Genomic DNA, 13,110 nt, shown 5'->3' with positions numbered 1-13,110 from the left:
CACACACACACACACACACATGCTGCTTGCATTCCACTGCCATGCTCCTGTTATCCATGAGCACCCTTCACCTTGGCCCTCTCTTCCTTTCTCCACCCACTGGGCTCAGACCCCGTGCATCTTTCCTCATTGCGAGCATCGCCTCTTGAATGAAGGCATCTGATTCTCTGGACAGAACTGACCACTTAACTCCCCCTCCATCAGCAGAGATGCCCTCCATTGCTTCTGTAATACGTGACTGCACTGAGTCATTTCTGTTTCACCTGTAGACAGCCTCTTGGGATGTCACTTCTTGGGATGACATTCTGGCATGCCAGGAGTGCCAAGTGAAGTGACTGAACCCATGTCTTGTCCAACAAGGGTGGCTCCTTGGCCTTCCTCCTCCCGAACTCCTGCAGGCAACCTTCCCCTGGTGCCCAAAACCAGCCCTGTTGCGCCCACCCTACGGCTTCTCTGTCCTTCCAGCAGTTCTCTGTAATTTCACGACTTGATGTGAAGACTTCATTAACACTGGTCTCCCCGACCAGAGCATTAACACTCCAAGGACTGTGGCTGCACTGCTTACTGCTGGGCCCCCAAGTGCCACCGACCCTGCTTCATACAAATCAGCTCCAAAAAACACCATATTTGTCTTAAGAATGAAAATGGAAGTATTTTGGTTGGAGGACCTAACCTACTTTGTGGCTACTTGCCCACCATCCTGACAAACTCCTTGGGTTTAGTTCAAAAGAATTAACTCAGGGATGAAACCCACATCTCTTTAGCCTCCTGCATTGGGAGGCAGACTCGTTACCACTAGCGCCACCTGGGAAGGCCCCCACTTCTACAGTTTGAATTAAAAACCAGCACCATGTGGGATTTCTGTGCTGGTCCAGTGCTTAAGACCACACATCCACTGCAAGGCGTGTGTGTTTAATCCCTGATCAGAGAACTGAGTTCTCACACGCCACTTGGCAAAAAAATTTTTTTAAAGAATCAGCATTGTGCTGGTGAACAGGTGAAATGATGTAGTTGCTGTGTGAGAAAGTGTGATGTGTGAGAAGCTGCTGATGTGAAAAAAGTATGAGAGTCCCTCCAAAAATTAAACATAGAACTACCATGGGTTTCAGCAATTCCACTTCTGGGTATATTAACCCCCAAATTGAAAACAGGGTCTTGAACAGATGTTGTACACACAAGTTCATGGAAGCTTTTTTCCCAATACCCAAAAGGAAGGAGTAATCCAAATGTCTGATGACATACATGGGTAAACAAGATGTGATATATTCATACGATGGACTATTGTTTGGCCTTAAAAAAGAAAGGAATCCTGTCACACATTACAACATGGATGAGCCTTGAAGACAACACTGAGTGAATCAGCCAGTCACAAAAAGACAAGCACTGTATAATTCTACTTACACGAGGTGCCTAGAGCAGTCAGATTCAGAGGCTGAAAGTAGAATGGTGGTCCTCAGGGACGGGGGGAAGCAGGGAGTAGACAGTTATTGTTTAACGGAGCTTCGGTTTGGGAAGATGGAAAAGCTCTAGACATGGATGCTGGTGATAGCTGGACAACAACGTGAATGTGCTTTGGCCCCTGAACTATATGCTTCAGATGGCTGAGATGGTAAGTTACATGTTCTGGGTGTTTTACACTTGATTTTTTAAAAATTAAAATGTAATTTTAAAAAAAAGCATATCACTTTTTCTGCAGGTTCTCCTAACCAGGACACACTACCGAACCAGGCAGCTGGGAGCTTAGACAAGATATTTTTGTTTCAACTGATCCCTGGGATTATTAGGAAGCTGCTAGATTTTTAATCTTTTCTTTTTCCAGACTGAAAAGGTCATCCAAGGGGTATCTAGTCTTAGGCAAATTCCTCTCTATCAGTTATTTTTAAATATCAGTCCACAAGGAAGCCCCTATTCGAGACACAAGTTAGAAAGAGAAGGCAGGGATGGAAATACCTACCCCATAATTGTTGAAGGGTACCCTGTGGGTGTGGCCTGTTGAGTAAGTGGGGCTAAGTGCTAAGTGGGAGGTGTGTTAGGCTGGACCTGCATTAGGGCAATTTGGGCCCAGGCTTTACTTTGGACTGGGGGCCTGGCACAGGGCTGCTCCCAAAGAAGGCAGGCTTACTATTACTTGCACAGAGTCACCTATGTGCTGTCTGTCAGCCTCCTTCCTCAGAGTAACACCCATCAGCAGCCACACTCCTGCCCAGGAGTGAGGGGCTGGGTGGAGTCCCTCCGGAGCACCGGCAGAGACAGCTTCTGGGCTCTAAACCTTCCACAGAGCCTCCAGGGACCGTGGATTGTGACAATCATTGGAACCCTGGGGAGTGGGAAGCCCTCTCCTGTGGTGGTCCCACCCAGCCTGCTTGGTCAGGACCCCTCCAGCTGCAAAGCTATTTCTGAGTTCATGTATGTGTGCCTCACCGTGAGTTCCCCTAGTCCTACTTCATCCAAGTACCATCTAGACATCCGGGATAGCCCTGCAGGGAAGAAAAGGAGGCCCAAGGACCAGCTGCCCTGGCGGAGGGGGTTGGGAGCAAGGAGGAGCAGCTCCCACCCTTTGCCTTGGTGACTGAGATGGTGACAGCTGATGAGTAAGGGTCTTATCGCACCTGCTGGAGGTGACACCTCTTTCTCCAGCAGCTTTCCGTGAAACCAGGGCCTTTCCCAGCCTCAGAGGCTTACTTGGGCAGGGGCAGGGGTCTGTCCTGATCCTTCATACTCTGGGGGAGTCCAGCTGATGGGCCCAGCACTTGCAAGGATCAGAATATAGGAAGCCCAATTTGCTTCCCGAACGTGGCTTGAGGTAGGAGCACCCTGACTGGGGCTGCAGCCTGTTGGATGATTCTCCTCAGAGCTGAGTTTTCTGAGAATGTGGCAGGATTTCACTCGCTGGTCCTGAGAGCTAGCTCCTGGCTTTCTCCCAGGGGAGGAGGGTGGTTTTATAAGGCTTTCACTTTTGCATCTGACATCACAGAAGAAACCCAAGTTTTGCCCCTAGTTGTTCTGTGCTCATCACTTAACCCTCTGGAGCCCAGGCTCTTCTGCAAACTGAAGGTCCTGACCAGGTGATGGCTCAGGCTCCTGCCAGCAACGACAGCCTCCATGAGAAAGTTACAAGGCGTGATTCAGAAGGTCACTCACACCCAGACACACGCAGCTGCACCACAGAACTGTGTTCTGCCGAAAGGCTACACTGTGACTTTTGAGGACCCTGGACTCTTGCCTTCATGGACCCTTCCACCAGATAAAACATTTTAAAAAGTATTGGTATAAAGATGACTATATTAGTACTATATATTAATATTTTATTCTACCTAAAATTTTATTTTTTCCTTCTGATTTTAAAATAAAATCTTTGTAGAGGCCCCCTAGGAGTATCGTTTGTGAGCTCTAAACCCTATACCTACTCTGCTTAATTGCCTAGCACTGGAGGACACATAGGTCAAAGGAAGCAAGAAAGAGACCCACTCAGGAGGGTGGGTCAGCAGCTGTGTGACGTGGGCCAGTCACCTCACCTCTCCATACCTCACGTTCCTCATCTGGGCATAACAATATCTACTTCATAATTATGGTCTACTTCATGGAGTTGCAAGGACTGAAGTAAGATGATGTCTGTAAGTGCCCTGATTAGAATGGCGCCTGGCACAGAAGTCACCAAGAATCGTTCGTTGGCGTTAACGCTATTGTTTGGCAACCTTGTCCCAGTCACCTGCTGACCCTCTGCATCTTAGCTCATCCTCCAGAACAGCGGTCCCCAGCCACCTTGGCACCAGATACTGGTTTCATGGAAGATAATTTTTCCATGGACAGGGGAGCTTTCTGGATGATTCAAGTACATTACATTTATTGTGCACTTCATTTCTGTTATTATGCCATCAGCTCCACCTCAGATCATCAGGCATTAGATCCTAGAGGTTGGGGACCCCTGCTCTAGAAGAAAAACAAAGAGGAGCTTTCTGTTTATAGGATATCATCTCGCTTGGACCTCCTGGAGCATATCCAGCTAATTTTAGAGCTGCTTACTCAGGAAAATGTTACTGAAGTTCATGAAATTCTCTGGTGGCATTACCCAGAGAAAGCCGTCGAGGGCAGCTGAATGCCTGGCTGAGCAGCTTTCTGTCCCAGCAGGAAGAAGAGGCAGGGACTGTCATCGGTCGCCTGCTTTCTCCTCCTGCTTGGCAGGTGTCAGAGCTCAGGGAACTGAGTGAGAGGCTTTGAAAATGCAAAGTCCCCTGGGATAGATTAACATCCTAATCCCCTCACAGTCACACAAGAGGGAGGCCTGACAGCTGGCTTTTTCTAAGGGGCTGTGAACCTGTAGGTGCCGGGGGCTTTACGTACATCATCTCGTTTAATCCTGACAGCCCCCACAGATGGAGGGATTACTCCCCCCACTTCACAAACCACAAGCAGAGGGTTGGTGGCTTGCTCACAAGTCACTCCTGCTCCTTCCTGCTGGTCCAGGAGGACGCTGGCACCTGAGAGAAGTTCAAGAGCGAGCTAAAGGGGAGTAGAGACAAGCCTGCCAGGGTCTCTCTGGCCAGGGTGCGTCAGCTGCCATGCTCTGGGCCTCAGTTTCCCCACCTGCACAAGGGGTACCTGGGCCTGTGTCTCATGCATCCTGTGAGTCCCATCCTTCCCCCTGCCTTGTCGGTGCAGATGGCTCGCCCCTGTCCAGGCTCCTCTCTCCCTGTGGCATTTTTCTCCAGGTCCTGAGAAGGGCAGCCACCATCCATGCCACCCCTGCTGTACCCCCAAGAGCAGGGAAACTCTTTTGGGGTCAAGTCTGCAAGGGGCCTTTGCAAGGGGTTAAATTGTTTTTTGGGTTTTCTTTTTTTTAACATCTTTTTTTTTTTTTTTTTGCCACATTATGCAGCATACGGGATCTTAGCTTCCCAACCAGGGACTGAGCCCACTCCCTCTGCCCTGGGAGTGTGGAGTCTTAACCACTGGACCACCAGGGAAGTTCCTGCAAGGGGTTAAATGGTTGCTGCATGGGCAAGCAGGTGGCCCCCCTCAGAAACCCAAATTCCCAGCCAGGCAAGGGGCGGCAGAGAGCAGAGTCATTTTCTGTGCAAAACTTCCCACCTGCTCTTATTCTTTTAAGAAAGGCAAGTTGGCAGCAGCAGGGCTAGGCCTTTAAGAATGTAAACAGCTTCATCGTCCCCAGCGCCTCTTCTCAACACTCACTTCCTTCCATCACTTTGCTCCAGGGGATAATTACTGAGTTGGGCTTTGCTGACCATGACTGGGAAACTCAAGGCCCCCCGGGGAGGGGGGCTGTGCCTGAGGGAACCTGATGGAACAGCAGCAGGAGGCTGTCCTGGGATCAGGCCCCAAAGGGCTGAAGGTAGGGGGCACACATCTTACCTCCAAAGGCAGGCCTCATGGTGAAATCGTGGTCATCCACTCTGAGAAGCGGCTGAGGTTTTCCATGTCGGATTTTGGTCATATCGGGGTTCTTCTTATACAGGTGACTGCAAAGACAGGCAAGAAACGTTTTCCATCCTCCCACCAAGGCATTGTGTAGAATGATTTGGGGAGATTACTTTCTGCAGGACCTACCTGTTAAGACACTTTTCCCCCATCTTACTGTCTCTTTCTCCCCTGAAGGGAGGTTGAGAGATAAACGATCCTTGCTCCCCTCTCCCTGCTTGCCCCCAGCACCCCAGGCCCTCACCAACAGGCTGACCTGAGGACCTGGCCCTTCCAGAGGCTTCTAAAACAGATCCCCCCCAGACAGGACCCCATTCTACCTTGGCAAGCTCCTAATTGTCTCGCCAAAAGTCATGATTAGATGACAAATGCTTCGGTTGAACGGTTTATGGTGGGTTTTTTTTTTTTCTTTTGAAATATTTCTTTAGGAATTTCCCTGGTGGTCCAGTGGTTAGGAATCTGCCTACTAATGCAGGAACATATCCTGATCCGGGAAGATCCCACATGCTGCAGAGCAACTAAGCCCATGTGCCACAACTATGAAACCCCACGTCCCAGAGGCAGTGCTCAACAACAAGAGAAGCCACTGCAACGAGGCTCAAGGGAGAGATCTACCTGCTTGCTGCAATTAGAGAAAGCATGCTTGCAGCGGCCAAGACCCAGTGCAGCCAAGAATTAATTAAATAAATTAATTAACTTACAAAAATTTCTTCAATGTTGTTGTAATATTGGTTTTGTGATAAGTAAAATTCTGAGACAAATAAAGTTTTAACAGGCTAGTTTGATCCTAGCCAGACCTGATATTCCTCATGTCCGTCCAGCTGGCAGCTGTCTACAAAAGCGGAGAGAGCCTCAACCCTCGGGAGAACAGACCATTCACAGCCAGCGGGCATGGAAGCCACAGCGGGCCACAGAAATGCTCGAACCATCCAGCCAGGTGGTGAGGGAGGGGGGTTGGAGCCCAGGATGGCAGACCCCGCTTCGCTGTCCTTCCTTTAACCCAGAGGACAAAGGAGTGATTCTCTCCTCACTCACACTCCTTCTTTCCATATCTTTTTTCCCACCACAACCACACATAATCCTAAAGCAATCAAGTTCCAAATATTCCAAAGCAATATTCTACTTGCAGGACGATCACTAAATAGGAAGCATAATGAGAGAGGGAGAATAAAATGGAGAGGAAGGGAGGAGTGCAAGCAAGCCCGTTATTTGAACATTTGGGTCTGATGGAATGTGAGTTTTAGTTCTTTTTTTTTTTGGCCATACTGTGATGCTTACAGGATCTTAAAGTTCCCCAGTAGGGATGGAAAGTGGGCCCCAGCAGTGAAAACCCAGAATCCTCACCACTAGGCCACCAGGAAACTCCCTGAGATTTAATTCTTGATGGAAGGAAATAACCTTATAAGAAATCAGTGTTACTATAATACTATCTGTAATGTGTTAGATATTGAAAGGTTTTAGAAATCAAGGGACTTTGTTTTTGAATGTCTATTATTCCTTTATATACACCCCTATTTACTCTCTGTGTTCTTATCACACTTCATTGACTTCTTAGAGAAACAAGCATATTTCCTGTTTAAATTCTGTAAGAGGAGAGTGACACATTCCCTGTCTCGGGATCCTGTTCTTTGAGACATCTTCCTATGAAATCCTTAAATTTCATTCTCTCAGCTCTGCCCAGATGGTATTATTTGATGGGAGGTCAAGGAAATGGCAACCCACTCCAATATTCTTGTCTAGAATATCCCACGGACAGAAGAGCCTGGCGGGCTGCAGTCGATGGGGTCGCCAAGAGTCAGACACAATTGAAGCGACTTAGCATGCAGCATGCCTAAAAGAATTTGCACAGAGGGTCTGTTCCTGGAATAGAGCTGTCACCAGAGATGTCTGCAAAGAATAGAGGGTAGGGGTGGTGGAGAAACTCTGCAGGGCCTGGAGATCAGCATCCACCATGTCCCACTGTCTGCACAGCCTGGCACACCATTGCTTTACCAAGCATTTCTTTTTCCATCTTCATGTGAATTACCTTCCTCCTAAACCACTACCTCCAACATCCTCCTTCGTCTTTAGCTAAAGATGGTATTTAATGTGAGGGCTTGGCCATTTGGGAGAATTACTCATTTTTCCTGTGTCTCTCCCATGGATACAGATTATTGAACCTTTGTTTGATCTTCTCCTGTTAAGTTCTCTCATGTCAATTTTATTCCTACACCAACCAGAAGAACCTAGCAAGGTAGAGGAAAATGTCTTTGTCTGGACAATATGGACAGCCATCCTGCTCTCTCGTTGCACGATTCTTTGGTTCCTGGACTAAAATTTATTTTCTCAGCACATTCCTATGGAGCATTTACTCTGTCCAAAGACTCCTCACTCAAGTCATGGGAGGACAGACACTCATTCCCCTTACAGAGCTGATAAATAGACGGTAAACAAATGGAGAGAGAAAGAATATAACTTCAGAAAGTAAGTGCCATAAAGATATAATAAGGCAGAGTAAGGAAGAAGAGAGAGATGGGTCAGGGTAGAGGGTCGTCAAGGAAGCCTTGTGAGCCTGGAGGGAAGGTGAGCTGTGAGAGGGGCTGAAGAAGTGCATCCTGAGAGAGGGACCAGCAAGCGCAAATGTCCTGAGGTGAGTTTTGTGTGTGGAACAGTAAGAAGACCAGTGGGTCTGAGGAGGAGGAAAGCAGTAAGAAAGGAGGTGGGAGACAAGGCCAGGGGCTAGGTCTGAGGCCCTCAGATGTATGACACTGAGAGGGGAAGCCCACAGGAATTCTGAGCAGGGGAGTCACAAGGTCTGGATTAATACCTGAGAAGATCACTCAGGTAGAAGAGATGGTGGAAGGGCAGAGAAGCAGCAGGAAACCATCAGAAGGCTTTTGCTGAGAGAACATGCTACCTGGGTTAGGGCAGGGAGTGGTGAGGGTGTAGAGAACTGATCAGATTTCAGGGAGACAGAAAGACCTTGCTGATGGCTTGGGGATGGGGCATGGGGATGGGGGACACAGAGAGGCAAGGATGGCCCAGGTTTATGACGAGCACCTGGGTGAATGGTGGAAACATTCACTAAGATAAAAACTGGGGGAGTGGCATGTTTGTGGAGATGATGGTGCATCAAATTCTTAGGAGCCATCTTGATTTCCAAACGCCTGTGAGACACCAGGTAGAAAGTGCAAATAGGGTGGCGGCAACTCAAAAGCAGGAGCAGTAGCAGCGTTTTCACTTCCTTTGGCCTGTAGGTTCTGGAGGTCCCTGGGGGCTCAGCAAAGGTGCCTGACCCTCCTTCTCCCAGAGCCCTTTGAACTCTGCCCTCAAACACCCTGGCCCAACTTCCTCCCCTTCTCTCCTTCTCCCTGATAATTCTCATCAGCATTCAAACTGAATTCTAGTCTCTCTCACCTTGAACCAAAACAAAGAAGAAGATCTGTCCAGACCCCACAACCTCCTCATGCAAAATTCACTGGAAAGTGAAGGTGGTGCTGTGGTGGCAGTTATACTCTCATTTGAACGTTTCTTTGTTTAAAAAGTCATCTCTCCCTCCTCCCAATAAGTAAATCACTTTCCCAAAGAGCTGCAGCCACTTCCTCAGCCCCAAGTGCTTCTTCCCCACTCGGGCCTGAGCCGAGGCCCTGCAGGTGCCCTTGCCGAAGGTCAGGGAGGGCCAGCCTCTGCTGGAAACCTCGTCTTCCAGGACAGGGCGCTTGGTCCTCCTCCCACCTCCACTGCAGTTTTTCTCCATCCTCAGCCCCTTCTTTTCATGCCAGTTTCCTCAGGGCCCTGTCTCAGCCACCTTCTCTCCCTTTCAACACTCTCTCTGGCAATGGCTTTAACTGGCATTCACTTACTGATGATTCCGAGATCCATGTCCCTTGCCCTGGACCTTTGTATCCTACTAACTGGTTATTCCCAGCTGGGTATCCTATAGGCTTTTCAACTCAACATGTCCACAGTTTGAGAACTTCTAAGCGCAAGGTAACCCAGCTGAAGGATGGGTGGACCATTGTATGAAACTGGAGAAAGGGTAGGAGGGGTGAGGATGAAATGGACAGACTGAGGTTGCAGAGCTCAGCCAGGGAGAGCCTTGAAGATGCTGTGAAGAATTTTATCTCTAACCAAAGGCTGAGGGAAAACATGGAAGGGTGCTGGAGGAAGAAGTCTTGATCAGATTTGCTTTTGGATAAGGCAGCTGCAGCTGCAAGCTCTGAGGAGAGGCCAGTGGTCTCTTCCTGTCCTTTAGCTGGAAGGTGGGACCTCAGTCAGTTCCCTAGAAGCTTGTGTGGTCACAGAGAGGTCATTTCAAGGACCTGCCGCCCTCTTGGGTCTCTTCCCCAAGAAGCTGAGCAGGACCAGGCATGGTTCCCTGCGTGGCAGCCCCTGGGGAGCTGTTCAGAAGCCTCAGCAAAGACATCACAGGATGGTGGGAGGCAGAGCTCAGCCTGAGGGCTTAGCCCGTCAGGGACATAAAATTGTGAGGGCAGCCGGCTCGCTGCCCTCCCTGCCTTGCAGGGAGCAAATCCCTCCGGGTCAGCACAGTTTCTCTGTTTGGAGGGGAGGATTAGGGCAGCGGAAGTCCTCACATGCCAACATGCTGGGGAGAGGGAGATTGACATCCCAGTGCCATTCAGAGGACTGGAATTTTTCTTAAAGGTCCAGTCATTTGATAACTCGGGCCGCTGATACCCCGAGGCTTGGGCTGTTCGTGTGAGCAGGATGCCCTGCATCCATCCTTCACAATGGGTGCCCACCCAATTTCGAATGCCCGAGCCCTCCCACCTCAGACACCAGGGGCAGTATGTTGGGCCCCAGCTGCGAGGCTGGGAATCTTCACAGAACCTCAAATCCAGTGAAAGGGGGAGAGCAGAAAAATGTGTTCACTGCACCTTGAGAAGCAGGGCGAGTGCCATCGTTTTGAGGGTTATTTGCTGCAATACTAACAGCCATCATAACAACCACACCCCCTTGAGTCACCCCCCCTTTCACAGGCCCCAAGCTGCGGTCACCCCATCATTCTATTTGGAGAAATGAGGTTCAGAAAGATCAGGAAACATGGCCACACAGACAGCAAGCAGCAGAAGCAGGTCCCCAACCTGGTTTTCCCTGACTTCCCAACCCCACAGACCTCTGGGGAGAGGGAGGGTCACTGGGGAGAGAGAGAGAAGGGTTCCTGGGTCCAGCCTTGGAGCCATGATGCAGAGAGAAGGGTGGTCAAGTGCAGGCAGAAGCAAGGGGGCAGCAAGTGGGGAGGAAAGATGAAAGGGGCCCCGCGCTTTGGGACCAGGAGAGGCCAGACAGTGTGATCAGGACAGAGCCCAAACTCCCAGGTCTTGTTGTATTTTCAGATCTCAAGAGAGAAGGGCCTCTCTTGGCAGGGAAGCAGTCATGTGGTCGGGGGGCCACCTGAGGCAGCAGGATGGGAAGAAGTTGGAATAAAGCTGGGAGGCTAAGAGGCCAGAAGAACAGAACAAAACAGAGAGCCAAGAGCAAACAGGCTCACTTGGCAGTGAGTCAGTAAAAAGGGACACAAAGGGTCAGAAAACTGGAAGAGGTTTTGAAAAAGCTGCAGCTGGACAGAATAATTGTTTCGTGAGGGTATGTTGGCTGGAGTGACGCAGGGAAGGCTGACAGGTTAGAAGAGGTCCCTGTGTGGCTGTATATGTGAGTGTGACCATATGTGTTACATGTGAATGTATGACTGTATGTGAGACCAAGTGTGCGGTATGTGGTGTGGGGTATATCTGTGTGTGTCTGTGTGTCTGTGTGAACAGGACATCTAAGAGGAGCTATTCCACAGAGATGAAATGCTCTAAGACTATAAGGAGAAAGGGTCAGGTCATTGCATTCCTATTTATCAGTATAGCTTAACTCCTGTGTCAATAATGAAAGTACTTTTTCGTCAAATATTTGGGTGAAATTTTTCACACACAGACGTAGCTCTGTGATTGTCTGAGTGTGCACACACCCTGGTGGATTGCAGAAAGGCCTGGAACCATGTTTCCTGATACGACTTTTCTCTATTGTTTCTTCCGGTTTCTGCTTAATAATTATTTTATATTCTTTGAATGATGAATGTTCATCTTTTCACCCACATGACCACCTTATGGGATAGATTTCAAGTTCTCATTCCTAAGGGTCAGATTTAATTCATCAATAAACAGTATGAAGTTTCCTCAAAAAATTAAAACTAGAACTACCATATGATCCAGCAGTTCCACTCTGGGTGGAAGAAACCAAAAACACTAATTTGAAAAGATACATGCACCCCAATGTTCATAGCAGCATTGTTTACAATGGCCAAGATGTGGAAGCAACCTCAGTGTCCATAACAAATGAGTTAAGAAGACGTGGTATATATTACAATGGAACAGTACTCAGTCATAAAAAGAAGAATGAAATTTTGCCATTTGCAACAACATGAATGGCAAAAGGGCAGAGAGAAGCTGGAATAAAGGAGGATATTATGCTAAGTGAAACATTAATAAGAGAAAGACAAATACTGTATGATATCACTTATATGCAAAATCTAAAAAATAAAACAAACTAGTGAATATAACAAAAAAAATAGACTCAGATTTAGAGAACAAATTAGTGATTAGGAGTGGGGAGAGGGAAGGGGAAGGGGTGAGAGAGGGGTAGGGGCATAAGAGGTACAAACTACTATGTATAAAGTAAATAAGCTACAAGGATATATTGTACAGCACAGAGAATATAGCCAATATTTTATAATATCTATAAATGGAGTATAAGCTATAAAATTTTTGAATCACTATGCTCTATACCTGAAACTAATATAATACTGAAAATCAACTATACTACAGTTTAAAAAATTTTTTTAAATAAATTCAGTCTGTCCACAAGCTCAAGCAGGTGTCTGGGAATGAGACTGTGGGTCTTCTGAGGAGGGACAGAGATGCTGTAATTGCCCAGGTTGCAGAGTGGAATCCCTGAGGGTCCCAGAGGGGCTCATGCTGAACCCAGCACCACTGGAGAGAATAGACAGGTTCAGATAAAACTTTCCTTCCAACCTGAGTAAGTCAGGGTCCTAGGATCTGATCCCGACAAGCCACTAACAACTGCATGAGTTACTCAGGCTGATGTCTTGGCCTCTGTAAAATGAGGCAGTGTTTCCCCATGTGTTCTCTGTGAAATATGAAACCCACAAGATAGTCCAAAAAAAGTGGTGGTTTTTTTTTTTATAACCTCTGTGTAATTTATCCCCCTCTTCAAATACACAATGTCTATTTACATAGTAAAAGTACCTGTTTAAAATGGTCTAAACCAGGATTTCCCAAGCTTCTTTGACCCTGGAGCCTCTTTTTCATACAACACCTATTCACATTTACAGAATTAGAACTCAGGGGAACTGCTGGATCCAGTGACCTCTGAGGTTCCTGCCAGTTCAACAGCCTAGGATCCTGAGATTACGTGTAATCAGGATGAGCCCTCGAGAGTGCTGCTTCTTTGCCATCATCCTGGTCAGTCTGTATCCGGCTGCTTTCTGATTGAGTGGTATTAGACTCCACAGAGTCTTCACGTCTCCCAGAGCAGCGGTCTCTAACGTAGGGGCACATGTGGAGGGCTCAAGATAGTCCACTGGGTTGCAGGAAGTAGAGACCGTAACTCTTATTTACAATTAACTTTTATCTAAAAACAAAGCTATCAAGCTTTAATTTAATACAC

General features: G+C 47.9%; 1 protein-coding gene across 1 annotated transcript in view; it reads right to left on the bottom strand.

Annotated features, from left to right (window-relative positions):
• GABRR2 (gamma-aminobutyric acid type A receptor subunit rho2) overlaps positions 1 to 13,110 on the bottom strand; it is a 40,307-nt gene that overhangs the window by 25,918 nt on the left and 1,279 nt on the right. The window contains exon 2 of the mRNA XM_052645815.1: positions 5,371 to 5,477. Coding sequence (XP_052501775.1) covers positions 5,371 to 5,477 — 107 coding nt within the window. The remainder of the gene's footprint in view (positions 1 to 5,370; positions 5,478 to 13,110) is intronic.

This window comes from Budorcas taxicolor, chromosome 9, assembly GCF_023091745.1.
Source record: "Budorcas taxicolor isolate Tak-1 chromosome 9, Takin1.1, whole genome shotgun sequence".
Classification (NCBI taxonomy): domain Eukaryota; kingdom Metazoa; phylum Chordata; class Mammalia; order Artiodactyla; family Bovidae; genus Budorcas; species Budorcas taxicolor.
This window is presented reverse-complemented; position numbering and strand designations above follow the sequence as displayed.